Here is a 27,633-nt window from a genome sequence, read left to right as displayed (position 1 = left end):
GTTTACTTCCTCCCCCAGAAAACTTTAAAACCACAAGTTCATACTGAAAACAGAAATTGCACCGTGAGCTGCAGCCATGGCAGATGGCAAGACAGGAGGAGCCGGGCAGTTTGCAAAGCAGGTCCAAAAGCGATTTAGCCGAGCCCAAGAGAAGGTACGCTTCATTCATTTGTTACTGCTTTGTGCCTTTGCAAGGAAAGCTCAGAATGTAGCATCCCCTTTCAGTTGTCCAGCTGCTTCGGGAGCTGAGAAATCATGCTATGAAACAAAGTGAGTGAGTGGGAGGTGTGTTCTGAGCACTAGCCTGTGTGTGTGTGTGTGTGTGTCTAATTCCCAGTGCTTTTGCAATCGTTGTGGAATTTGTAATTCAACGGTAGTATGAAAAAATGATGCGCAGAGACAGCTGCTTTGATGATAGCAAGGGTGATGTCCTGCTCCCAGTGAGCTTAACTCTATGTTGACTGGAGCTCTTTGTAACAAAAATAATGAGAGAGAGAGAGAATTAACTCCGTATCTGTGTACCTGGCTTAACTTCCATGGAGTGCTACCTAACGTTACTAGAGGGGGGCTTCATTCGACCTATCTCCAAAGGTCTCTGAGGAGGTGAGTTGCATTGTTTTCCTCCAAACCATCACCTTGTCACCCAAAGTGTGTCTGCCACGGATGATGATGCCGAGTGGCAGTTACCCACAAGTACTGCGTGGCTGAGGGCAGTTCCTTTGGAAGGAGAGCAAGCCCAGAACAGGGCGGAGGGAGGGCTGGCAAGTGGAGTGAACTCCAGAAATGCTAGCTAGCCTAAACTCTCTTTTTATGAACTGCATCAGGAAGAGATGGGGGCTGGGCTCAGGAAGTGGGTAGAAACAGAGCTGGCCTCTGCTAGTTCCTCTAGTCTTGGTATTTCTCCCTTTTTAAGTGCAGCATCTCTGAAAGCAGAGGATTTTTGCCTGTTTCACTCTGGCGTAGGATTAACCAAGCTGTCCTCGTCAGGACAGACCAGCACCATATCTCTCTTTCACCAAAGCACAGAAATCCTTAGCTGAATCTTTCACCTCCATGTCACTGATGTTGAATCTCCCCCTTAGGTTGAGTGACATTTGATGGCTGGTGGTGGCCTGGGTGGAAATCAGTTGGGGTGATCTCCAGCTGGTTTCCAGTGGACAACTGTCTTAGAAGAAGTTTCTACGGTGCTCAGCGTTCTGGGGCTCTGACCTGTTAAAGGCCGCTCTAGGTACTACAGCAGTAGAAATTATGGCTTAGCTCTGATTAGCTACCTTGAGCCTCATCCTATCAAACCTCTCATGTGAGCAGCCCTAACTGGCCTCCATCTTTCTATAGTATCTGAGTCTCATTGAATGCGGCCTACTGGTCACAACAGTTTTTCCCAGCTGGTAGTCTCAGTAGGGAGCAGGACCTTAGATGAATTATCCTTCCATTCCAGTGGTCTGTCTACACTGCAATCGGAGGTGTTAAGAGGCAGCAGGTTTCAAACAAACAAAAGGAATATTTCTTCACACAACACACAGTCAACCTGTGGAACTCCTTGCCAGAGGATGTTGTGAAAGCCAAGGCTATAACAGGGTTCAAAAAAGAACTAGCTGAGTTCATGGAGGCTAGGTCCATCAATAGCTATTAGCCAGGATGAGCAAGGATGGTGTCCCTAGCCTCTGTTTGCCAGAAGCTGGGAATGGGCGCCGGGGGTGATGATTCCCTGTTCTGTTCATTCCCTCTGGGGCACCTGGCATTGGCCACTGTTGGAAGACAGGATACTGGGCAAGATGGATCTTTGGTCTGACCCAGTATGGCCGTTCTTGTGTTCACTGCAGCACATGTAGACATACCCGAGCTAGCTTGGCTCTAGCTAACTCAGGTACCAATAGCAAGGAAGCCACGGCAGCATGAGCTGTACAAGCCCATCCAGGATCCTGGGTACATAACTTGGGTGACTAGCCCTAACGCATGCTATTATGGCTTCACTGCTATTGGTACCCAAGTTAGCTAGATCAAAGTTAGCTTGAGTACATTGACGTGTTGCAGTGATATCTCTGATTGCAGTGTCGATCTACCCAAGGTAAGAATAGAGGAAGGGTGGGGAAGGTTGTCCATGCTGTACTTGTTCTCTGAGATAACCAGAAGGCTCCGGTCTCCAGGGCTGTCAATCTGACGCTAAACTGCAACCAGTTTCTAGTGCTAAATTTGCATGCATGCACACATAGGCATCTGGAGCACCGTCTGCAAAGTTATTCTGGGGAAGCGCAGTTTCAGACTTTACCATCCTGTAAATCGCCTTGCCAGCTGGAATGATCTTCATGGCCGTTTGCAACTTTGGGTAGTTGTCGGCCTTAGCTGCTGTTCGTCAGCTACACCCACGTAGCGTTGGCTCTGCGCCTCCAGAATTCAGATGTGTGAACATGCAGAAAGGCGTTTGCGCTTGTCTGACCACAAACGCAGGCAAGAAACTTTTGAGCGCGCCAGAAAGTGGTGGTGTGCTTAACTATGAGAACATGGATTTTCATTTGGTATCTAAGAGAAGAGAGAGGAAGTAGTTTGGAAAAGCCTTTGGAGACTAAATTATTGTGTATTGTCCCTTCTTAGCTTCCCTTGAAGTAGATTCCCTGCTCTTCCACAGAAGTCCTGGGTGACTTTTGGCAAGCCCCTTATTCTCTCTGTGGCTTTAATTCCCCATCAGCAAAACGGGGATGCTAGCACTACTCCTAGGGGTGCTGAGGATAAATACATTAAAAATTGAGGCACTCAGATCATGGAGGCCACATACGCATCGCAGACGTTTGAATTCTTTCTGTGCTCATTGGCTGGAGCCCTCTTCTCTTGTAGATATTTCATGTAGTTCAATAACCTGGATAGAATTTCTGCACATTGCCCAAAACATCCGGGGCCAGCTACCCTCTGAATAATAGGTGCAGATCCTGCTGAAAGGGACTGTCTAGATGTGGTCCCTTCACAGGCTTTCCTGGGGAACCCTCTCTTCCTGATGAGACGCTAAGTACCTACCTGGGGAGCAAATATTTGATAATGGGCCCTTCAGTCTGGCAGAGAAAGGTACAACACGATCCAATGGGTGATGGTGAAGCTAAACAAAGTCAGGCCAGAAATAAGGCATACATTTTTAACAGTGAAGGTAATTAACCATTAGAAAGATTGACCAAGGGTCGTGGTGGATTATCCATCACTGGCAATTTCTCAATCAAGACTGGAAGTTTTTTGTAAAAGAGATGCTCTACTTCCAAAGGAATTATTTTGGGGCCGTTCTAGCATAAGTTGTACTTTATCCAGGAGGTCAGACTAGATTATCACAATGGTCTCTTCTGGCCTTGCAATCTACGAAACACACACATCTCTGATGCTTAAAGAAACCAACTTCTGCAGGCCAGCCTCCTCCTGTGTTCTGTATTTCAAGCGCCTCACCATTTGGGTTTAATCTCCCAGATCTTCGCTCTTCGTCCAATTGAAGCTATTTGATTTGGGGGGGGGAGGATTCTTTTCAGGAGGAGGATGATTTTGTGAGTGATGATGGGAAACTCCAGAGGAGAGAAGCTCTGAGGTGCAGATGTTCTCTCAGAGGTTGGGCATGTCACTGACTGGCACATGTTGGCGTGAGGAGAAGTTAGCTGACCTGGACTCCAGATGGGCTGCTTCCCCTTTAGCAAGTACAGAGTGACTAGTTATTTCAATTCTTCATAATGTTACCAACCATATAGTCTTCTGAACCATCAGACAACACCGGGCTCAAAATGATTTAAAGAGAAAACTGAGTTACAGAAATGGCAGCCGGTGCTGGATATTTTGCTCTGGCTTGGCCTCAAGTCACGAAAACATCTCTGTTTACCTAAGCACTTACGCACGTGCTTAAGTTCCTATTTCTGAATGTGAAGGCTTAGCCAAGTGCAGTACACGTTCGGCTGAACCCCTGAATTGATCGTCACTGGGCGCAGTGTGCCACGCTGGAATGGACACGTGTTACACACTTCTTTTGGCTGAGGAAGTCCCTTCTGAGCCCCAAGCCAGCTCAAATCTCCCTACAGGCCCCCACTACATCATGCACCTGGGTGGGTTGTCAGTAGCAGGGATCAGACTTGGAACCTCCGGCTCTAAGAGTATGAGTTTCTACTACCTGAGCTAGCCAAGGCTGCAGCAAACCTCGTCAGTCTCTATGAGTGGCCCGGGGGCGCACAGCACCGCACTGGGCACGGGTTCCATTTGTTTTGGCGTGTCGTCGATGCAAACGGAGGAAAGGGGATTTTGAAATTCCACGGCATGTTGTCTTCCCTGAGTGGCTCAGACCTCAGCGAGTTTAAGCTTTTGCCAAACAGAAGCCTGTTTTTCTTCAAAGATGAACTAATGTTGACCTTTTAAATCTGCATCCTCGGTGAAATTCATTTGGAAAATAATTACACAAGATGAAGATTCAAAATAGGTAGCAGGATCTATTCAGGAAATGCTGGGTAAAATTCTCTGCCTTGTGTTGTACAAAAGATAAGACTAGATCATCTCAATGGTCCTTTCTGGCCTTAATCTATAAACCTACTTGCAGAATTGAAAATTACTAATAGTCGCGTGTTCCAGTTGAAAGGAGACTAATTTTTAAATTATGAACATTCATACACTTAATAGCACTTAGATGCCTCAGCTGAGATCAGGGCCCCTTTGTGCTAGGTGCTGCACATAGAATGAGAGATTACAAGGAAATAGCTTTCAAATGATTAGTAATTGTTGTTAATTACAGTAGTGGCTAGATTCTCCATCCCCCATTGTACAAGGTGCTGCACATGCTCATCGCGAGAGATTAAAATGGGAACTTCACAGCACCCCTCGTAGTTTATTAAGAGTTTTTCTCAAGGAGATTTTTTTTTTAAACTTGGTGTCTTTTTCTACCCCCAGGTGTTGCAGAAACTGGGCAAGACGGTAGAAACCAAAGATGAGCAATTCGAGCAAAGCGCTTACGATTTCCAGCAGCAACAGGTTGGATCTGACTGAAGGGGGCAGAGGGGAGAGAAGACAAGATCCTGAAAGACATAGGGGCAGAGGGTGGGGGAAGGGTCTTCTAAAATAGGGGAGGGGCAGGGACATGGGAAGGTCATCTGAAAAGTGTGGGGGAGGGTCACTGAACATCTGGAGGAGGGGGATTCTCCTGAAATGTGGAGCAAGGAGCGGTGGTAGGGGATCTCCCATATAGCGGAAGGGAAGTAGATCAGGAACTAGGGGGAGAGGGTGTCTGATGAGATATTGGAGAGTGGAAATGGGGCAAGAGAGAGGCTGGTTTTCTTTCAAAGTCACTCTCTGGTGTAACCAGCCACTGCTTGAACTCCAGCAGGGCAGACGCAGCCAGCCCAGGAACTGGAGCATGAAGGTTAAATGGGTAGAAAGGCTCCAACAAAAAGAAATGCAGGTTTCTGATTAGCTAGAAACCTGCTCCATTGTCATGAAAGGTTAGGAACAGGAAATATGCCCCGTGAACCCACACCTTCTTTGGAGCCACTCATGCTTGTACACATACCTGTCTGGATACAATATGCCCTGCCCTGCCCTGTCCAGCTCTAACTCATCTGCAAGGTTTACCTTATCCCATCTTCTTGGTTTCTCCCACCACCACCATGCGATGCCCCTTGATTACAAGGAGGAGGGAGAGAAATCGTTCTCCTTAACGTCTGAGGATAGGACAAGAAGCAATGGGCTTAAATTACAGCAAGGGCAGTTTAGGTTGGACTTTAGGAAAAACTTCCTGTCAGGATGGTTAAGCACTGGAATAATTGTCTAGTGTGGAATCTCCATCATTGAAGATTTTTAAGAGCAGGTTGCACACACACCTGTCAGGGATGGTCTAGATAATACTTAGTCCTGCCCTGAGTGCAGGGGACTGAACTAGATGACCTCTCAAGGTCCCTTCCAGGACGATTCCATGATTAGAACTGGCTGGAAACTGGATTTTCCGTTTTGTGGGAAATCCCGCCATTTTGAATTTTTTCTGTTCTGAAATGGAATGAAAACAAAAAAATTTCAAAATTTCCTCATGAAACAAAATTTAAAATAAAATCAAATAAAATCATGTCAGGTGCATCAAAAGGGTTTGCGTTGCTGATATTGAAACATTTCATTCCGGTTGCCACCTTTTAAAAACTTTTCATTGGAAATGTTGGAACAGGACAAAGCCGCATGTGACGACAGCATCCAAACGCTTTGTTTTGGGGGTTTTCTTCAATGAAATTTGGTTGAAATTGACATGTTCTGATCTCTACGATAATGGCATATTTTTTGTCTGAGGAAACCATTTTGACAAATGTCCAGCCATCTCTACCCTTGATTCTTCGCTGGATTTCTTTGAGCCTACTCGCACCCTTTGCTCCATTCACCTTCCCCACTGTGGCTGATGTGGCACATTTCTGCCTCTGGCTGTTTTGTAATAGAAGTGCAGAGTAGAACGCCAGCTGCTGACGCAAACCCTGGCTGTTGCTCTTCTTTGCTTTACAGATTGAAGGCCAGAAACTCTACAAGGACCTTAAGGCTTTCCTCAGCGCTGTGAAAGGTATGAGACCCCAGTTCCTTCTTCAAACTTACCTTTTGCTGCTTGGTTCCCTGCCACATCGCGACTGACGCGCTATGTGGCCAACCTCGAGCCTTGAAAAATCATCAGACTGGCCGAAAAATCGTGAGAATTAAAAAAAAAAAAAATTGAGGTTTTATTTAGCTTCTGAATCTCTAGAGCCATGCTTGGATCACATTGTCAAGCCTTTCTCTGCAACCATGAGGTCTCAGAACATGCTTATTTTATTTTATTTTATTTTTGAGATTTACACCTAACCACATGACTCCAGGAGCTGGGGCTTTAGGACTCAGGACTTGAGATAAAATTGCAAGAGTTGGCAACACTTCGGTGCCTCATTTGTGTTAGACAGATAACTGTGACAGTTTTTTTTAAGCTCTCCAAACCAGGTCTGGGAGCCAGGCCACCACCCTGTTCTAATCCAACCTTTTATACTAGCTCCCTCTGTGGCTTTGGACAGTTGTTTCTCTTCACTGACCCTCTCTGTAAAATGGGTATCTATCTAAGTTTTTATATGGCCCCCATCAATGTAGTTTCTGAGTGTTTCACTGCCCTTAATAGGCTTTATCTTCCGAGTTCCCCTATGAGGTAGAGCAGTGCTATCCTCTGCATTTTACAAATGGGAAACTGAAGCACAGAGAGACTATGTGTCTTGCCTGAGCTGGGTGTAGAACCTAAGTCTCCTGAGTCCCAATTCCACTACCAGACCACCCTTCCTACCTGTATTTGCCAGACCTCCCAGTGTTGGAAGGCTACGGTCTTGGGGCTAAAAGAAAAGGAGTACTTGTGGCACCTTAGAGACTAAACAATTTATTTTAGCACTAGTGAGCTGTAGCTCACGAAAGCTTATGCTCAAATAAATTGGTTCGTCTCTAAGGTGCCACAAGTCCTCCTTTTCTTTTTGCGAATACAGACTAACACGGCTGTTACTCTGAAACCGGTCTTGGAGCTGAAATTTTCAAAGCCTCCCTAGGGGATTTAGCCACACATCCCATTCATTTCAGTGTGGAACTGTGCATCTCAGTTCCCTGGGAGGCTTAGAAAAGCTCAGCGTTTAGAAACGGCTTTTGAAGAAGAATTTTAAACCATTGGCATTGATTCTTGAAGCTCCCTGCTACCCAGTGGCCTCCCACCATCCAGTGTCTCTGTCCGAGACTGGAGAAGTCACTCCTGGATCCAGTCAGACAGCTTTCCCCTTATCCCAGACTTGCTGGCTCACCACGTTCACCTTGGGTTTTATTCTCTTGGGTGCCTGACTTCTGTTAATGTCCCGGTCTTTTATGCCTACGGGATGTGTGTAGGTTTCACAGGGAGACTCCAATGGTAGCTCTAAACCTTAATGATGCAGCCGGGAAGTTGGCTTAAGGGGTGCTAATGACTCTGGGGTGGTAGCAGGTTTGCCACATGTTGGGTTGTCTCTTCCAGTGATGCACGAAAGTTCCAGGAAAGTGGCGGAAACCCTGCATGAAATTTACCATGTGGAATGGGATGGACATGGGGACTTGAAAGCCATTGCAGAGGTAAGAGATGGGATGAAATCTCCCTTGGGCAAGAAACACTAACTAGAAAATCTTCATTCAACTGAAGGGTGGAGTAAGAAGACAGCTCGTCCAGTTAGGGCACTAGCCTGTATTTTGGGAGAATCAGGTTCAAGTCCTTGCTCTGCCACAGACTTCCTGGGTGACCTTGAGCAAGTCACTTAACCTCTTCTGTGTCTGTTACCTGTCTATCCCCATCTTTCTTGTTGAGAGGAGCAGGCTTTTCAGGGTGACACAGTTTCTGTTGTTCCTTTATTCTCTTGAGCTGGAGCTTAAGTCTGTCCACTTCTGCCTTAGCTTCTAGTTCCTGCAATCAAATATATGCCATTCTTTGTTCATGTTCAAAACACAGGAGTTCTCTTTCAGCAGCTTCTTCTTCCGTATCAGCTATTTTTTACTTTTGTTCAAGCTCTAGCTGCTGGTTTCTCGCTGCAAGCATTTTCGCTGGGTCTGCTTCCTTATTACTGACAATTAACTAGGGTGACCAGATGTCCTGATTTTATAGGGGCAGTCCCGATTTTGGGGGCTTTTTCTTATATATGCACCTATTACCCCCCACCCCCGTCCTGATTTTTCACACTTGCTATCTGATCACCCTACAGTTATCAGATTTTTACTACTCTGGGGCCTTTTTCTTAAGACAACCCCCTCTGTGAGCACAATTCTTCAAGGCTTGTTCTGTCAGGATCTTGATCTTGGGTCACTCACTGTAACTGATTTTTAAACCTTAAACTCTCCAATATCAAAATAAAATTTTGCCAAGTGTGTGGTTCTGATCCAAAAAACCCTTAACCTGTGGTAATGTGTATCCAAGCACGACTATGCCACTGTGACCGGGATCCTAGTGGGGAGCCAACTGTCGTCACTCAATCAGGGTGAATTGCAAAGAATGGGGAAGCCAAACCTTAAAAAGCTGGTGGATATTCCAATACTTGATTTACCAAGCCAGCATAAAACAGCTTCTTTATTACCTTACTTTCTTACCTTACCTTACTACCTTTATTACCATACAGGCCTCCATCCAGGTACCCACGTCAAATATGATGAAAATTTCTGTAAATCTTATTTCATCATATAAAAGAAAAGATTCTACCAATCCCAAAGGATCGGACACATTACCTCCCAGGTTAACGAATGTTTCAGATCTTACCCAAATACATGCCACAGCTAATTCTTATTAACTAAACTAAAATGTATTACAAAAACGAGAGAGAGAGAGGATGGTTAAAAGATCAATATACATACAGAGTTCAATTCATTGAGGTGCAGATTCATAGCAGAGATGGTGCGCTTTGTAGTTGCAAAGAGTTCTTTCAGAAATAGTTCATAGTTTATAGTCCAATGTCCAAATTTCATTTTCAGGGCGCACCAGCATAACTGGGACCTCAGTCTTGGGACTCAAACTTCCCCTGACTACACCTAAGCAGATCGGAGATGACAGAATCAGGGCCCAAGGCTCTTTTATACAATGTCCTGTCTTTTGACAAGTTGGAATTCCTCAGGGAACAAAAGGTCATTAGGATGACTTTGAAAGAGATCCATCACTGGTACTTAACTTTACAAATTAACATAAGGCCATTTGATTGTTCCTCCACCATTCACAGTACGTTTCAAAGAGAGATGAATACTGAGATATCCCATATTACATGATAGGATGTTCTTTTGACCTCTGAATTATCAGAATACAGCACAGACAGGGACTGTTGATTACATTGTCCACTCTATGCAGACATATGTAAATACACAACAATTATCTCCCCACATGTCTTCTGTGGGTTACTTATTTTGCAGGATGTTTAACCCTTTGAAGCCATGCGTCACAAGGGATAATAGCTCTGCTCTGCCTCCCAGGTGGGTTGTGAGGGGAAAAAGTACATCAAAGAGCTTGAGATGCTCAACTGATAATGGGGGGGGGGCATATAAGTACCTAAGATTTATAGAAAAGGAATAATAGGCAACTTTCACTTTGTTCTGGACTTTCCCTAAGGTAGCTGCATGTGGATGGAGCCGTGGGTGATGATGGCTTATGCAGTGACGTAAATTATTATATTTATATTAAGAAAAGGAGTTCTTGTGGCACCTTAGAGACTAACCAATTTATTTGAGCATGAATAAATTGGTTAGTCTCTAAGGTGCCACAAGAACTCCTTTTCTTTTTGCGAGTACAGACTAACACGGCTGTTACTCTGAAACCTATATTTATATTGCAATAGCCTATCAAAGCCACACTCAGAGTGAGTCTTGTTGTGGTAGGAGCTGACTAGACAGGCGGTGGATGTTACAGATAAGTGGTTAGAGAGACAAGGTGGGTGAGGGGGATCTCTTTTATTGGGCCCTCTTCTGTTGGTGAGAGAGGGGAGCTTCCGGGCTGACGCAGGGCTGAAGGGGAAAAAAGCCTCTTTTTCTTCAGCTCTGTGTCAGCTCGGAAGCTCCCCTCTCTCACCAACAGAAGCGGGTCCAATAAAAGAGATCCCCTCGCACATCATATGTGTGTGTGTGTGTGTGTGTGTGTGTGTGTGTCATATCCTGGGAGCAACACGGCTGCCCCAACGCTGTGTGAGACCAGGGGCTGTCCTTTTCAAAGCCAACTCCGAGGCTTAACATGAATAGAAGCTCTGTGGCTGGAGCCTCCAAATCCGCCTGGAACATCTCGCCAAGTTTCTGTGCTCTAACGGGTTTACTGACGAATTGAAAACACAAATGCGCACACAGACCAAGCACCTGCGCATCATTTGGAAGGATAATAGTTTGTTTTATAATGAAGCCTTCAGTGATCCACTGACTCGAAAGAAGAGCCTGAGGCATTAATTGTATCTAGTCGTACTTACGAGCACTCGTCACTCCAGTACCCGAGCCATCTTTAAGGTATTTATCCTCACAACGCCTCTGGGAGGTAGGCAACCGCCACTCAGCTCACGTGTAAAACTGAAGCACAGAGATGCTAACTGACTTGCTCAAGGTCACACAGCCTGTGGCAAACAAGGGGACTGAACCTGGGTCTCACAAATCCCAGCCTAGCGCCTCCCCCCCCCCCCGCCCAACTGCTGAACCATCCTGACCCGGACCAGTCTAGGGAATGAAGCGCAGAGGCGTGAGTCTAGGGACACAGCAGCCTTTCAAATGTCCCCTGTGTGTGTGTTTCCAGAGCAATGACCTCCTGTGGGAAGACTACGAGGAAAAACTAGCTGACCAGGCGGTGAGAACCATGGAGAACTACATGGCTCAGTTTGGTGAAATCAAGGTACCGGCAAGTGGAAACATAGGCTGTATTTTCAGAAAGCCGCACCCCAACCCCACTACAAAATAAAGTAGGGGGCTTTGCGTTTACGGTAAGCGGCACGGGATAGGCCCTGGGCAGCGATGCAAACAGATACCGCTCAGATTACTGAGTACACAACACTCTGGTAAGGGCAATGCACCGTGTGCTAGACACAAGCTACATTGCACATGGGGTGTCCCAGGGGTTCAAGGTACAGTATGACTGGGTGACGTGTGCAGCTATAGGATACAACACCCTTGAGCAGGGCTGTGGGTTGATTCAAAGGTACAGAACACCCTGCTAAGGGCCCTCTCCTCCTGAACTAACTCACCTTCCATGCGTTTGGTTTCTGACCAGGAGCGAATTGCTAAGCGGGGGCGGAAGGTGGTGGATTATGACAGCGCCAGGCATCACCTGGAGGCGCTGCAGAATGCCAAGAAGAAAGATGAAGCTAAGATTGCAAAGGTAAAGGCTAACTGTGCCGAACAGAACCTAGGAGGGCCCATGGTTTTTGCGCCTTCAATGCCGAATACTGGGTTAAGTCCCCGATAAGCACCTCACGGGGCCTTAAAGCGGGGCTGTTGCCAGTCTCTGAGACTGGGGTTGGCTCTAGCTGTCCAAGTGACTTCCAATTACCTAGCATATCTGGAGCGCCTGTGTGCAAAGATTCTTGCAGCTCCGAGTTCGGATCTCACCTCAACAGCTCAGCTCGTCTGTTTTGTTAATGCCTCCTTCACATTGCTGTGTCTGAAGACAGCTGTCCCCTTCCGTCACGCAGGCTGAAGAGGAATTCTACAAAGCGCAGGCTGTGTTTGAGGATCTTAACAAAGAACTTCGAGAGGAGCTCCCGGTTCTTTATAACAGGTAACGTCACATCCCCACCGGCTAAACCAGCTGGAAAATCACTCCGTTTTAAAGAGCAGCGTAAAAAGGGCAAGTTAAATCTAGGAGAACTTGCATGTAGTCAGGAGGACTCTGGGGAGCCAAAATGTTCATTTCCATGGCACAACAGAGCATCTTATTCTTAATTCACAAGCAAAATGCAGCCTGCCGCTGCCCTGTGCTATGGCAGAGACAGGTCATAGCAAGGGTGCAGAATGGCAGAGAAACCTAGCTGGGGAATGAGCTCCTTTATGCCACTGGTATATTTGCCTGATAGGCAATAGGGTTTAGTGTTAATATCTAGATTGGAGGAAAGTATGAGTAAATCTTTGACCTATACGCTAAACTCCTTCAATTCCGAGGTTCTTGCTGGGAATTAAGAAAGGCAGAGTAACTTGTCTACAAAAAAAAAAAAAAAATTAATCTGATGTGAGTTAAAAACCTGGAGTTCTAATCAGTATGGGTCTTTGTTATCCTCCTAGCTTCTAACCCTCAGCTTCTCAAATCTTCCCTGTTAAAACCACATCCTCTCTTCCCACCCCACAGATAGCTGAACTGGGTGGAGGGTGTTAATCACAGTTCTGGCTGCTGCCTGTTTTGGGGTCAGGGTGGATGGGGGAGACTAGATGAAGCAATTCCACAGCCAACGCTAGTTAACATCTTGTCAAGCCATGGAACAGTGTGATATACAATCCAATTCAACAAAGTTGTAGCACACAAGCAAATATCTCCTCTTGCTTTAACAAATAATTGTGTCCGAAGGAAAGATACTGGCCAAAATGTTGCACTCTGAGGCTAGACACTGAACTCTGCATTAAGACTCCTAAAATTAAGTGTTCCAAAACAGGAAACCAAAATTCACGGCCAAATTTGGAAAACGTGCCCTTAACCTCACCTTCCTTTATCCCGCTGTAGTGGGAATAATAAGACACAGAGCGCCCTCCCATGAAAGTGCTTTGAGAGCTGGGCCTGAAAAATTCCGATGATTAATGACCAAAAGATGGCAGTAGAGGTTCACAAACAAGAATAAGAGGAGGAGTACTTGTGGCACCTTAGAGACTAACCAATTTATTTGAGCATGAGCTTTCGTGAGCTACAGCTCACTTCATCGGATGCATACTGTGGAAACTGCAGAAGACATTATATACACAGAGACCATGAAACAATACTTCCTGCCACCCCACTCTCCTGCTGGTAATAGTTTATCTAAAGTGATCACTCTCCTTACAATAAGAAAAGGAGTCCTTGCAGTTTCCACGGTATGCATCTGATGAAGTGAGCTGTAGCTCACGAAAGCTCATGCTCAAATAAATTGGTTAGTCTCTAAGGTGCCACAAGGACTCCTTTTCTTTTTGCGAATACAGACTAACACGGCTGTTACTCTGAAACCTCTCCTTACAATGTGTGTGATAATCAAGTTGGGCCATTTCCAGCACAAATCCAGGTTTTCTCACCCTCCGCCCCCCCCCCCCAACACAAACTCACTCTCCTGCTGGTAATAGTCATTCCAAAGTGACCACTCTCTTTACAAGGTGTGCTGGAAATGGCCCAACTTGATTATCATACAAATCCAGGTTTTCTCACCCCCCCCCCCCCAAAAAAAAACACACACACACAAACTCACTCTCTTGCTGGTAATAGCTTATCCAAAGGAGAGTGAGTTTGTGTGTGTGTGTGTTTTGTGGGGGGGAAGGGGGGGGAGAAAACCTGGATTTGTTCTGGAAATGGCCCAACTTGATTATCATACATATTGTAAGGAGAGTGATCACTTTAGATAAACTATTACCAGCAGGAGAGTGGGGTGGGAGGAGGTATTGTTTCATGGTCTCTGTGTATATAATGTCTTCTGCAGTTTCCACAGTATGCATCCAATGAAGTGAGCTGTAGCTCACGAAAGCTTATGCTCAAATAAATTGGTTAGTCTCTAAGGTGCCACAAGTCCTCCTTTTCTTTTTGCGAATACAGACTAGCACGGCTGTTACTCTGAAACAAACAAGAATATGGCCAATGTACTGTGTAATAATACTATGAATTACATTTGTATGTTTCAGAGTAGCAGCCGTGTTAGTCTGTATTCGCAAAAAGAAAAGGAGGACTTGTGGCACCTTAGAGACTAACCAATTTATTTGAGCATAAGCTTTCGTGAGCTACAGCTCACTTCATCGGATGCATACTGTGGAAAATACAGATCTTCTGTATTTTCAAATAAATTGGTTAGTCTCTAAGGTGCCACAAGTACTCCTTTTCTATTTGTATGTTTCTTTGTTTGAAAGGGGGACAATAAAAGGTTACGCAAACTGGAGCGAAACCATATGATCTATCAGTTAGCAAGAGCTCTTGTGCGTGCCCCCTGTCATCCTGCAATGCCTTTTTGATACCCAACTCCCTGCCATACCAATGACTTTTAGAAATTATATTAATTTACCAACACGTTTTACTCATTTTAATTTGCAAGCAGTTTGTATTGGAATAGAACCAGGGCAAGAGCAGTTGTTAATGCTAGTTTCTATCATGGTCTTATAGTTAAGACACTGCACTAGGTCTCAGACACTCTATTCCGTATAAGTTCTTATATTGTGCTCAGATGTTACAATGATGAGCACTGTATCAGAACCTATATAGAATAGAAATCCCAGTATTCTGGAGAATGACCATTCCATTTTGTAACAACTTTCAAGGTTCCGAAATTTTGGGTTTTGCCCCACAGTGGAACAAAAAGAAAACCTTTCAAACATGTTTGTGACAACGGAATTGGGTTGAAATGTCCATTTGGGATCCAAAAAAAGTAAGGTTCTGTCTCTCTTCTCCCCTGCGTCAGAAAGTCCACTCTGAACCTGAGCAGCCATTCCGTCGAAGGCCAGTCGAAATCATGGTGTTTTCACAAAAATGTTTTGGCTGCAACAAAATTTCATTTTTTTGACCAAATTTTTTTTTTTTAATTGACAAAATTTTCCAGCCAGGTTCTATTCCTGGCTCTGCTATAGACTTCCTGTATGCCCTTGGGCAAATCACTTAACTGCTCTGTGCCTCGGTTTCCCTACCAGCAAAAGGGGAAGGATGATATCTGTGATCTATATTCTTAGATTGGGGGCCATCCCCATACTATGTGAGTACTTCAATAACATATCCGCACACCATCCCTGTCAGGGAAATATTGTAATTCCCATTTTACAGATGGGGAGCTGAGCACTGTTACATGCAGTGTTGGTGAAGCCGTGCCAGTCGCAGCACATTCAAGAGACAAGGTGGGGCAGATAAAAGATATTACCCAGATATTACCTCACCCAGCTTCTCTCTCACAGTGGACCAGTCAGATGTGCCATTTTACTTCTGCCTACCAACCAGTTCCACTGTAGCTTTTGCATCAGTGCTCTGCTCAGACAATCTGCCAGTTCTCCAGCTCAATTCATTAAGTCACATGGAGGACATACCCAGCTCATGTAGAACCAAGTCAGCTGGGAAAGCCGGTATACTCGAGGGGTTAATTTAATGGACAGGGAATAGGATTCCTGTTCTCTATTCTTAGCTCTGCCATACACCCACAAGACATGTCATCTCTCTGTACCCCAATCTATAAAATGGCTACAGTAAAGCTGAAGCTTCATAGTGCTCTGGATGTAAAGTGATGTGAAATCTCGCACAAAAAGGATCGACAGCTGTGCAGAGTGATTAGCGTTCCTAGCCATAGATTTAAAAGCCAGAAGGGATCATTCTGACATCAGGTCTGACCTCCTGCATACCCCAGGCCAAGGAACCTCACCCAGTAACTTCTGCATTCACTCAAACAGAAGTTAGGGTCTTAAAGCATCTCTTTTTAAAAAGAGACAGTCTTGATCTCTAGACTTCAAGTTATGGAGACTCCATCACAGCCTAAGGTAAGTTGTTGCGATCCTTGATTACCCAATCGTTATTCCAGCCTGTTCTCTTCATTTCTTCGCCTTCTCTTCCTTTCATTGCATGGCATGACTCAATTTGCTATTTATTTATTTTTGGTTTATTTCTGAACAGCCGCATTGCTTGCTACGTGACCATCTTCCAGAATATTTCCAATTTAAGAGACATCTTCTACAAGGAGATGAGTAAGGTGAGAGACTGGCCCTTAAAATATAAGCCTGTTAAATGACGCACAGAAGATGTGTTTTCCTAGTAATGGGGTCTCAATTGCTTTAAAAACTGTTCCTTTGAGCATTAGCAATAATTGCCCACTGCTGCCACCTAGAGGACAGTTAGGAAGGTTAAAAAAAATAATCCACCCACCACCGGTCCTTTGTTTCCCCTCCTCCCGCCATGACTGGAAAAGTCTTAACAGACAACTTCAACTTGCATGGTTACTTGAAATATGAAATATTCTACCTTGTATTTAGCTGAGACACTCTGAGTACCTTTCCCAGACCTGAAGAAGAGCTCTGTGTAAGCTCAAAAGCCTGTCTCTCTCACAAACAGAAGTCAGTCCAATACAAGAGATTCCCTCACCCGCCTTGTCAGATTATCCAAGGAATTTGTGTTCCCTTGAAATGTAATTTTAAGGGAATCCATCTGATGTTGCTCTCTTGTTGGTCGGACGACCTGTGTTAACCAGACTAGTCCCTAGCATATCCCAGTGCTGCCAGAAGAGCCTTGTGAGCTGGGTTTTTATAGATAAAGTCATAGATTTTTAAAGGGACTCTTAGATCGTCAGTGTTTCCAACCTTTCCAGACTCCTGTCCCCCTTTCAGGAGTCTGATTTGTCTTGCGTACCCCCAAGTTTCACCTCACTTAAAAACTACTTCTTACAAAGTCGGACATAAAAATACAGAAGTGTCACAGAGCGCTCGTACTGAAAAATGGCTGATGTTCTCATTTTCACCATATAATGATAAAACAAATTGACTGGGTTATAAATAGTGTACGTAAATTTCACCGTGGTACTTGAGCCTGTTTTTCACTTGTGAGCCTTGTCTGAAGTCCAAGCCCACCACCCGAGGCTGAAACATGTAACTTAGTTTTGCATGGCTCCCTGTGCCCTGGGGACCAGGAGCAACTGCCTTGCTTGCCAACCCTTAACACCAGACCAGTACTTGTAACGCGCTCCCCACCCCCCAAACCTGTCCCATGACCCCATCCAAGATGCAACCCCCAGGGTGAGAAACACCAATCTAGATGAGTTGAGTATCCCCTGGAAGACCTCTGCATCTCCCCAGGGGTACAAGTACCCCTGGTTGAGAACCACAGGCCTGACTCCTGCATTGCACAAGCCAGAGAATTTCACCCAGTTACCCCTGTACTGAGCCCAATAACTTGTTTGACTAAAGCATCTCAGAAAGGCATCCAGTCTTGATCTGAAGACCTTGAGATACCACTTCCTTGAGTAGTTTCTTCCAATGGTACAATCACCCTCACCGTTAAAAATTTCTGCCTGATTTCCAATTTTAAATTGTCTGGCTTTAACGTCCAATCATTGGTTCTTGTTATGACCTGGTTAAAGGGAAGATTTGGAGAATGTGGGGGGCAGGAAGTGCAGCCCCAAATGAAGGGAAGGGAGAAACACAGAGGGCTTCTCATGGGCGGCGAGTGAACCCTGGGCTCGGGGAGGCTAGCCCCCAGCCCACCCTGCCCCTCCTGCCTGAGGTCACGCCCCTCCCGCCCCAGCCCAGAGAGCCCCCAAGCGCCCCCAGTCCTGGAGCGCCGGGTGTGGTGGTGGGCAGGTGGCACGGCCCCCCCCCCCACCTAGGAGTGCAGTACTGGGAAGGAGGGGGTCTGGGGGCAGATCATGGACAGGGCCATGCAGGGATGTTTGGGGAGGCTCAGCCTCCCCCAGCCTTTGATACCCACCCATGGGGCTCCTCCAGAAGCGACTTCCTGTCTTGAGTCATGTAGATCAGTGTTTCTCAACTACCGGTCGGCAGCAGTCTCCTTGCCAGTCCCTGAGATTTCCCTGAGACAGTTTAGGAAGGCAGTAAGCCAGTCCCTGGTATCAAAAAGTTGAGAAACGCTGGTCTAGATAGTCCATGTTACAGTGGTTCAGACAGTGGGTGAGCAGAAGTCCATGCTCACAGGGCTGTGAAGAGAAACCATGTGAACTAATTCTCCCTGACAAAAGAAGAGAAAGCTGTGAAGTATCATCTCATTGTAGGTTCTGATGTTTGCTTCTCTCCCATTGTTTTCAGCTGAACCACGACTTGTATGAGGTGATGAGCAAACTGGAAAAGCAGCACTCCAGCAAAGTCTTTATCATTAAAGGGGTGCCGAGGTAAATGGCTTTCCAGTTCTCATGGTAGATGAGGTCTAGAGGGATGCTAAATCTCAAACGGGGGAGCGCTAGGTGCCATGTTAGATCACGGAACATTTCAAAAGTACCTCAGTGAGTCAAGTTCCTATTTCCCATTGACTTTTTCGATGGAACTTAAGCTTCTAGGTCTCTAATGCATCTACGCTGCCTCTCTGCTGACCCATCAACGTCAAATTAAATGCTACGCCTCTTGCAGAGGTGGAGTAATTAAGGCGACATTACAGGAGTGTTAGGTTGGCAGAAGGGAGCTGGTAGCGTAGAGACATGTTATTAGTTCGACTTAAGGTGGCTTCCGTCGGCCTAAATTTGTAGCGTAGACCAGGCCTTAGGAGCTATGGAGAATGTTCTCCTATGCCTTCAAGCCCTGATTCTCTGAGGTTTCCTGTTTCTTTAAATGAATGTAAATAAAATGCAGTAAATCAGAAAATAATGACGTGAACGTAAAGTTGACTCTGACCAAGATTTTCAAATCTGACTATGGATTGTGGGAGGTGCCTCAACCCTCAGAAGTCTGGGCTGAGGTTCCTCAATGGGGCCCGATTTTCAAACTGTGCTGAGTGCCTCGTCTCTGAAAATCAGAGCCCATAAATGTGTCTCAAATGTTGGCACCTTGGAATCATTAGTTTACTTTTTTTTTTACTCACCTCCTCTGTCTCTGGAGCAGCCTCCTCAGAACCCCTGGCTAAGATACCCTTGGGTGGAACTCCTGGCCGGTTGTACTTTGGTCAACGTGTGGGTTTTTTATACTGGTTTTTTATTCCTTTATCGCTGGGAGTTAAGAGAAATCTAACTGGGTATAGTCATTGCCTCAGTGAGTCTTGGAGTATTTAAAATCCAGCCTCCCCAGGGGGGCAATCTCACAAATTTCAGCCAATATAACCCACTGGTTAATGTGTGATTTAGACCTCACACCCCTACCCTGGGCCTGACCCAGAGAGAATGAGTCTGCTGCAGTTCAAAACTAGGGAAGTTCGTCCTTTAGCTCAGGCTATAGAGGCTCATGCTTTAGCTGTGGAGATCCCTGGTTCAATCCCTGGTGAAGGCCAAACTAACCGTCACTACACTGGGATTAGTTAAAGACGTCTGGTATCTAGGAAACACGCATTTGGTTGTTGCAGTCTGTCTGTCTGGAGCCTATGGCCAGTCGTACTCTTGCTGGGGTTGTATGCATTGGGGGGATTAATGTTGGGTGGAGTAGGTGCAAAGTACTTAGATAGGTGACGTGTGTCACAGAGAGAACACCCTATGCAAGTAAAAGCACTGTCTTCTTTAATGCAGTAACAGGCGCTCGCTGGTCATCTCCTCCCCGGTGAGTCGTCCTCCTGTCGTTTTCACATCACTGGGAAATTCTGCAGATGGGACCCCTGAGCTGCCTCCTAACAATTCAACGTGTCACGCGAGAGAATCTGTTTCTTCAGCAGCAGAGGAGGAGGCCGCATCCTCCGGTGGCAGCGAAATCCAGGATGAGCGGCCGGCATCTCCTGCTGCTGTTTTGACCCCCGACAAGAGAGAGTCCATGTCAGCAGCAGAGGTGCAGTCCGGGTCCTCTGATGCCAGTGAAATCCAGGATGAGACACCCACCTCTCCTGCTGTTCCGATGCATGACAAGAGAGAGTCCATGTCAGCAGCAGAGGTGGAGTCCGGGTCCTCTGGTGCCAGTGAAATCCAGGATGAGACACCCACCTCTCCTGCTGTTCCGATGCATGACAAGAGAGAGTCAATGTCAGCAGCAGAGGTGGCGTCCGGGTCCTCTGGTGCCAGTGAAATCCAGAATGAGAATCAAAGTGGGACTCTGGAGGAACCCAGCCGAGCGACAGAGAGGTCATACCGGGGAGTTGAAGATATTGCAGCAGCTACGGCTGCAGAGATTCTATCTGCCGCTATAGCTGAGGCTGTGGGCAAAGCCAAAACGTCTCCGCCGTCCTCTGATGGTGCATCAGCCCAAACCCAGACTCCAGGAAGCCTGGAGGCCGATGCTAGAGACCTGCAGGGGGGAAATGAATGCTCTGTACTACATGCGAGCAATGAAATCCCATCTCTGCAAGCATCCCCTTCACCTGACTTGAGAGAGGAGACCAACCCATCAGGAGATACCCAACCCACAGCTTCCCAGCAAGAATCAAGTCAGCCAGGAAACGGGATGCCCCTCGGTGAGGTTTTAGTTTGCCCTGAAAATTCCACGTATCCTCCTGACGAAGACGCTTCCCCTCCCACCCCAGTCCATGAAGTCCATCAAGACGCAGCCAGCATCCGTGGCTCCAGTCCACCCAAAGGAGAGGAACGGGCCAATGGCCAGAAGCAGCCACAGCCAGAGACTGAGCGGACCATTTGCCAGCCAAGCCGGGAGGCCGAAGAGGACCGGGGCAGCGAGGGGAGCATGGAAGAACTAAACATTTCCCCAACGGTGACTGAAACGCAGGTAAGAGATAACAGAATGAATGTAGGACAAGGGTTTGGCTGCTGACCAGTGGCCTGAAGCAAAGTCATTGCAGGTATCTGCTGTAACATGGGAATAACAAGCAAGCGGGTGCATTGAGGAGATGAAAGGGGGGCTACTGGAGAAGCGGGGCGGCAGATGCTAGGGCCCAGAGAAGAGACCTGCTTGAATTGTACTTGTCCTTGCCAGAAATGTTACTGACAACCAGGGCCTTTACCGGGGCAGTCACCTGGGTCTGTTGCCTCCACGAACCTTTGCAGCAGAAAAGCAATTTGCTCGTGGCAAAATATATTGCAAGTTTTCCAACTTCCAAGGAACTTGCAGGGCAGTGGGGGGGAGGAGAGCAGTTCCCAGCAGCGAGGAATTGGTCACTCCATGGAGAATGCTCTCCATGATGTGGTTTGCTTTTTCACTGGGGATGAATAGGAAACTATTTGCTGAATAAGACTCGTTTCCTCCTCCTTTTGTTCCAAACCCAGTTGCGTTTGGATAGTCATTAAGGTGTGTCTGAAAAACCCAACTTCAACCAAGAAACTGCAGGGACAGCAGTTAGTGTTCATCATTATTTCGACTGCCGCAGGAGGGTGCATCACATTTTCCGAATAGTTGCTCTTCTGCACGCCCAGCTTTTGCCACTCTAACGCTGGGACTTGTTTCTCACACACCGATACGTTCTCTGTGGCTCCCTTATATGCCTCCAGCCCTCCCAAATGGGAGATTTTTCCCACACCCAGAAGTGCTCACAAGTGCCCTGAAGATCAATGTGTATTTTTAGCCTCTCCCTCACCCATCCATTTCCCAGGCTCATAGAATATCAGGGTTGGAAGAGACCTCAGGAGGTCATCTAGTCCAACCCCCTGCTCAAAGCAGAACCAACCCCAACTAAATCATCCCAGCCAGGGCTTTGTCAAGCCGAGCCTTAAAAACCTCTAAGGAAGGAGATTCCACCACCTCCCTAGGGAACCCATTCCAGTGCTTCACCACCCTCCTAGTGTTTCCTAATATCCAACCTAGACCTCCCCCACTGCAACTTGAGACCATTGCTTCTTGTTCTGTCATCTACCACCACTGAGAACAGCCGAGCTCCATCCTCTTTGGAAACCCCCTTCAGGTAGTCAAAGGTTGCTATCAAATTTTGTTGCATGGTAAGGCTGGGATTTTCACAGGAGCCTAAGGGATTTAGGCACCCAACTGCTGCTGGGTTTGTGCACCTCTTGTCCCAAAACCACAGCAAAAGGCGTTTCCAGTCAGCACGCGTTTAGAAACAAGCACGCTTGTTTGGCATGGTCGTGCTCCTTGTCATCAGCCATGAAAAGGGGAGAGCCTATCTGGGAGGAAACAAACTGCATCCAGTCACTGTCATTGTACAGCACCTTGCGCAGTGGAGTTCTGGCCCATGACTGGGGCTCCTAGGCACTATTTCAGTATGAGCGATATGATGATAAAGCAAAGTTTAACCAAAGTTTGTGGCTTTCCCCATGGGGGGCAAGTGAGCCATGCTGTGTGCAAAGCTCCTCCTATGGACATGAAGCTGCTTAGCGTTCTCTATTAGTGATCTGCACCTGTGAATCTCTTCCTTGATAGGAGGTGACTGAGTTAATAGAGTAGAAATGTTGAAGGGTCAGCTTGTCCTATCCTGACACGCAATTGTTAGTGCTTCACTCTGGGTGTAGTCCAGGAGGGCTGCTGGCCGTGTCAGAGTAGCAGCATCTGGATCTAAATCAGAAGATCTGGGAATCCACTGAAGGAAGCAGGGACTCTGGGCTGAAAGGCCGGATTAGTTCCGGTTCCCAACTATAGTCCTACATTGTATTTTCTAAAAACTATTTTGCAACGTTGCTTTCTGTGTAGTCTGTGATGCCACCAGCAGCCCAAGAGGGCCAGCCAAAGGGATAGTTCTGTGCATGGGCAAAGAAGCTAGAGTAACCGGACCCATCAAATGTCCTTCTGATTTCAGATGATGTTTGGCTTCACTCCAAATGGTGAAACAGGCAGCAGCAGCCATGAGCTGCCTGTGGGCTTCCTCTTCAAGGTAAGAAGACAACTAAGGGGGGATATGATTGAGGTCTATAAAATCATGACTGGTGTGAAGATCATAAATAAGGAGGTGTCATTTACTCCTTCTCGTAACACGAGAACCAGGGGTCACCAAATGAAATTAATAGGCAGCAGGTTTAAAACAAACAAAAGGAAGTATTTCTTCACACAACAGTCAACCTGTGAAACTCCTTGCCAGAGGATGTTGTGAAGGTCAAGACTCTAAAAGGGTTCAAAAAAGAACTAGGTAAGTTCATGGAGGATCGGTCCATCAATGGCTATTAGCCAGGATGGCCGGGGATGGTGTCCCTAGCCTGTTTGCCAGAAGCTAGGAATGAGCGACAGGCGATGGATCACTTGAGGATTACTTGTTCTGTTCATTCCCTCTGGGACACCTGGCACTGGCCACTGTCAGAAGACAGGATACTGGGCTAGATGGACCTTTAGTCTGACCCTGTATGGCCGTTCTTATGTTCTAAGAAACGCCAACTACCTGCTGTACCATAAGGCTGAGCAGAGGTGGCCTAGTGGCTAGGACACTGGCTGGGGAGTTGGGAGACCAGGAATTCTGTTCATTGACCTGATGTGTGACCTTGGGCAAGTTGCTTCTTGTCTCTGTTTCCCCTCCCATCCTTTGTCTTATTTATTTACACCGTATATTCTTCATGGACCATTTCTTCCTATGGGTGTGAACAGCAGCTTGCACAGCGGGGTCCTAATCCCAGTTGGGGCCTCTAAGTGCTCCTCTAATACGAATTCCCAATAATGACACAGCGGGGGTTGATTCAAAGGCCGACCTTGAGCAAAAGAATTTTGTGTTTCGCTGGTACCAGAGGGCTTGTTGACACTACACAGGCTATACCAGCAGTGCCTCCTAGTGGAGACACTGCTTATACCAGCAAGAGGAGTTAGTATAGTTAAACTGCAACAACAGAAGCTATACCAGCAAAAGGACCCTCTTTCTGGTACTGTATAGTTGCATGTACATGGGAGGTTTTGCCGGCATAACTGTGTCAGTCAAGGGTGTGGTTTTTTCACACCTCTGAATGACAGAACCATGCTGACAAAACTCTGTAGTGTAGTCCTGGCCTCTGTCAATATTAATACTTACTATGATTAATCATGCATGAATAAGTGCCTAGGGATCCAGCCGAGACTGGGGCCCCATTGTGGGAGGTGCTGTACAAACACAAAATAGTGTCTGCCAGGAAGAGCTGATAATTCTAGACAATGCAGATGACAGATAGGGGAAAGCGACACCACACACAAGCAGAGTGAACAATGTGATAGCAATCAGCTGTTTGATACAATCAGCAATTGCTGGAGGGGAGGTGGTTGTCCTCCTGAGATGTCACCAGTAGCAGCCCTTTGCGTTCACATTTTAGGGACACACAAACTTTGGATTTGCAGGCAGGATAATCCCAGGGGATCCACGTTCTTTTCTTGCCTGCCTATTCCATCGCTACTTTAAAAAAATAGGTCCCAAGGGCCAAATTCTGCCTTCAGATGCATACTTCTTTGGCTTCAGTGCCCTAAATAATGTAAAGCAGCAGTTCCGAGCAGTATTCCCAGTCTGGGTCTATGAGCTGCTCCCTGGGGTGTCATCTGAAAGGGACCTGCTAATTAAGCAATGACACATGGTATGGAATGTGGCTATCAAGAGACAATTGCACCATTCTGACAGAACCTGTGTATCCGAATTCCACCATGTACCATCCCATCCTGCTGGTGGGGAAAGAGTCAGTGATTCCAAGGAAAGTACCTTCTCACTAATCCCATCTTTCACATTCCAGGCTCAAGCAATCCAGACTCACATGTCAGACGATGAAAATCATCTGCAGTTCAGGGAAGGGGAGATAATTCTGGTGGTAACCAACTCTCAGGCCCAGGTAACAGCGAGCCACCATCTCTCATTCCCGAGCGAGGAGGTGGTTTGTGGGATTTCTGACGCTTCCAAAATTTGGGTGAAAAATTGGTAAAAAAAAATATATATATATGAATAATTGCTTTTGTAAAACCCGGGAAAGTTTCAGTAAAAGTCGGTAAAAACTGAAAACAAAGAGCCTGACTATTTGGTAATGGGGGATGGGATGTCTTGGCAATTTCCTGTTGCTGCATACTGTGTAGGTAGGACCTGATATGATCCTGTTGCAGTCTCTTCTCTCAGTATGTAAGGGCTTGTCTACGTGGGAAAGCTTCACAGTCTAACTTTAAATTGTATCCAGTTTTTAAAAAAAAGACAATTTAACTGGTACAAAAGGTGGTGTGCGGATGCTTTTATTTTGGTTTAATTAAACCTGTTTCTAATTGATGAAAGCCAGATCTACACTAAAAACTTTTGCTGGCATAGCAATGTCAGTCGGAGATGTGGTTTGTGACCAATACAGCCAGCAAAAGCCCCTAGTGTAGCTACAGTAATACCAGCCAAACTGCCCTTTTCTCTCACTGGGGTGGAGCGGGGAGGGGGCACTGGAATAAGTTACACTGGTGAAACCAAAGTTTTGTTGCATCCACTCTAGGAGCACTTTGCCCGTCTAGTATATTGGTACAGCTAGAGCAGCAAAGCCTTCAAGTGTAGAGCTAGCATGGAGCTAAACAGAAGTAAACCACTCTTAAACTGGATTAAGGGTTTATCTACACACAGACAAGATGTACTGCTTTAACTATACTGGTATAATTAAAGGAATACGACTCCTGTTAGGGTGAGTGCAGGTATACCGTACAGGAAGAGGAATAAACCATATTGATAGAACTATAAGTCCACACTAGGGGTCGTACTGGTAGAACTTTGGGTAAAAAACAAAAAAAAAAACACCACACCTCTAAGAGACGTCATTTTCCTAGTAAAAGAACTGTGTAGACCAAGTCTAAAAGTGTCTGTGCAGTGTTTGCACCCGATTTAAATTCACACCTTCAGTTATACAAGTGCAACTTTCCCATGAGCACAAGGCCTAATAAAATGCAGGCATAGTGCCTGCAATACACATGTGTCTGTTTATCATTTCTCTTTCACCTTAGGTAGACCTTCAGTCAATCATTAACTGATCTCCCAGCTCCTTTCGCCTCTTGCTAAACTATTTCCTTGGTGCTGACAAGTCACTTCCTGTTGCTGAAGAGATTTAGAGGCAAATTGGTAGAGCAAGCTGGGAATTTTCTGATGAAATGTTTTTTCCATCAGAAAATGCCGGTTCACAGAAACAAATTTTTCACGGGAAAGGGTTGGTTTTGACAAATCTAATTAGAAAATTTTGTGGGGGAAACTTTAAAATTGTTAAAATGACCTGTTTCAGTGTTTTCTAAATTAAGTGTTTTGTTTTCTGGTTCAAAATAACTTTTCGTTTTGAAATTTTCGTTAGCTTTTACTAAAAGCTTTTTTATTTTTAAAGTCGAAATCTAAATTAAACATTTTAATGGACTTGATGGAAAAAAATTTTTGGACTATCAGGTTGCAAAAATTTGAGCTTTTGACTTTTCAGCCTGATTTGAGGCAGGAAAAAATGTCAAAACCTCAAACTCACAAGATAGGAAAACCATTTCCCACCCAGCTCGTCAGTTGGTTCCTTCATCTGCACACTTGAATCTGTGTACTGTCTCTGTGATGAAGATGCTGTCACAAGAGGGTAAACCTAAGGAGAGGTGCAATATTAAAGCTGAGATTTTTTCAGAGCTGTCTAATAGATGCAGATACCCCAGTTAGAATTAGCGGGAACTGGGTTTCCACACCTCCTAGGTGACTTTAAAGCAAAAAACTCCTCTTTGAATCATGAAATGGAAAAGACTGGATAGGTTCCACCCAGTCCATCTCTCTGGACCCAATGCAGGATTGTTCTGTACTGCTGCATCTAATCTAGTTTTAAATGTCCCAAGCCTTGTCTCCACCCTGCAACCTTTGGGAAACTTTCACAGTCCAACAGCTCTCACTGTCAGGAACATTTTCCTGCTACTCAGCCTTAGAAATCCCTTTCCACTCTTCCTACTGGTCCTGACCCAGGTTTGTTTTTTCTCCCCAGGAAGAAGGATTTCTGACCGGCTTCAAAGAGAGTGATTGGAAGGTGAACCGGGATCTCCTACAGAAGAGAGCTTTCCCCCAAGATCTCATCAGACCCATCTCCTCCAAATGAGTCTAGCGCATCAAAGCGGCTGGGGTGGAGTGGGAGGGAAACAGGATCTATTTATGACAGGTTTCAGAGTAGCAGCCGTGTTAGTCTGTATTCGCAAAAAGAACAGGAGTACTTGTGGCACCTTAGAGACGAACAAATTTATTTGAGCATAAGCTTTCGTGAGCTACAGCTCACTTCATCCGAAAGCAGTAACATTGCCGTTGTAACCAAAGAGTGCTTTGCCACATCCATCCGATTCAGAATGTCAAACTGCAACGGGACATGTGGGCACGGGAGACAAAACCTGTCACGTTCATTTTGTTTTGAGAAAGTGGGAATTAATGGAGCTGCACCTTACTGGCTGGTATAGGAACAAGCTTCAGTTTGATTCCACAGTGCCTGCTGCATGCCCCTTAGAAAAAGCACAGAAATCTGGTTTCAGAGTAACAGCTGTGTTAGTCGTATTCGCAAAAAGAAAAGGAGGACTTGTGGCACCTTAGAGACGAACAAATTTATTTGAGCATAAGCTTTCGTGAGCTACAGCTCACTTCATCGG

The 27,633-nt window shown here is 46.0% G+C and overlaps 1 protein-coding gene across 1 annotated transcript; it reads left to right on the top strand.

Annotated features, from left to right (window-relative positions):
• BIN2 (bridging integrator 2) lies at window positions 1–27,611 on the top strand. The gene is made up of 13 exons (XM_077838671.1): window positions 1–154; window positions 4,897–4,977; window positions 6,484–6,538; window positions 7,982–8,076; window positions 11,240–11,335; window positions 11,711–11,818; window positions 12,132–12,217; window positions 16,244–16,319; window positions 18,382–18,464; window positions 19,782–20,922; window positions 22,898–22,972; window positions 24,771–24,866; window positions 26,988–27,611. The coding sequence occupies exons 1-13, from the start codon at window positions 77–79 to the stop codon at window positions 27,096–27,098; spliced, it is 2,181 nt and encodes a 726-aa protein (XP_077694797.1). The 5' UTR covers window positions 1–76; the 3' UTR covers window positions 27,099–27,611.
• The last annotated feature ends 22 nt before the right edge of the window (window positions 27,612–27,633 follow it).

This window comes from Eretmochelys imbricata, chromosome 20, assembly GCF_965152235.1.
Source record: "Eretmochelys imbricata isolate rEreImb1 chromosome 20, rEreImb1.hap1, whole genome shotgun sequence".
Lineage (NCBI taxonomy): Eukaryota > Metazoa > Chordata > Testudines > Cheloniidae > Eretmochelys > Eretmochelys imbricata.
Note: the sequence above shows the minus strand (reverse complement) of the source record. Positions and strands in the feature narration are given on the sequence as shown.

Excerpts from the sequence above, each read along its gene's own strand:
- BIN2 (XM_077838671.1), top strand. The coding sequence starts at position 77 with ATGGCAGATGGCAAGACAGGAGGAGCCGGGCAGTTTGCAAAGCAGGTC. Across the intron at positions 11,819-12,131 it reads ATGAAGCTAAGATTGCAAAG|GCTGAAGAGGAATTCTACAA; the intron begins GTAAAGGCTAAC and ends TCCGTCACGCAG. Across the intron at positions 18,465-19,781 it reads ATCATTAAAGGGGTGCCGAG|TAACAGGCGCTCGCTGGTCA; the intron begins GTAAATGGCTTT and ends TCTTTAATGCAG.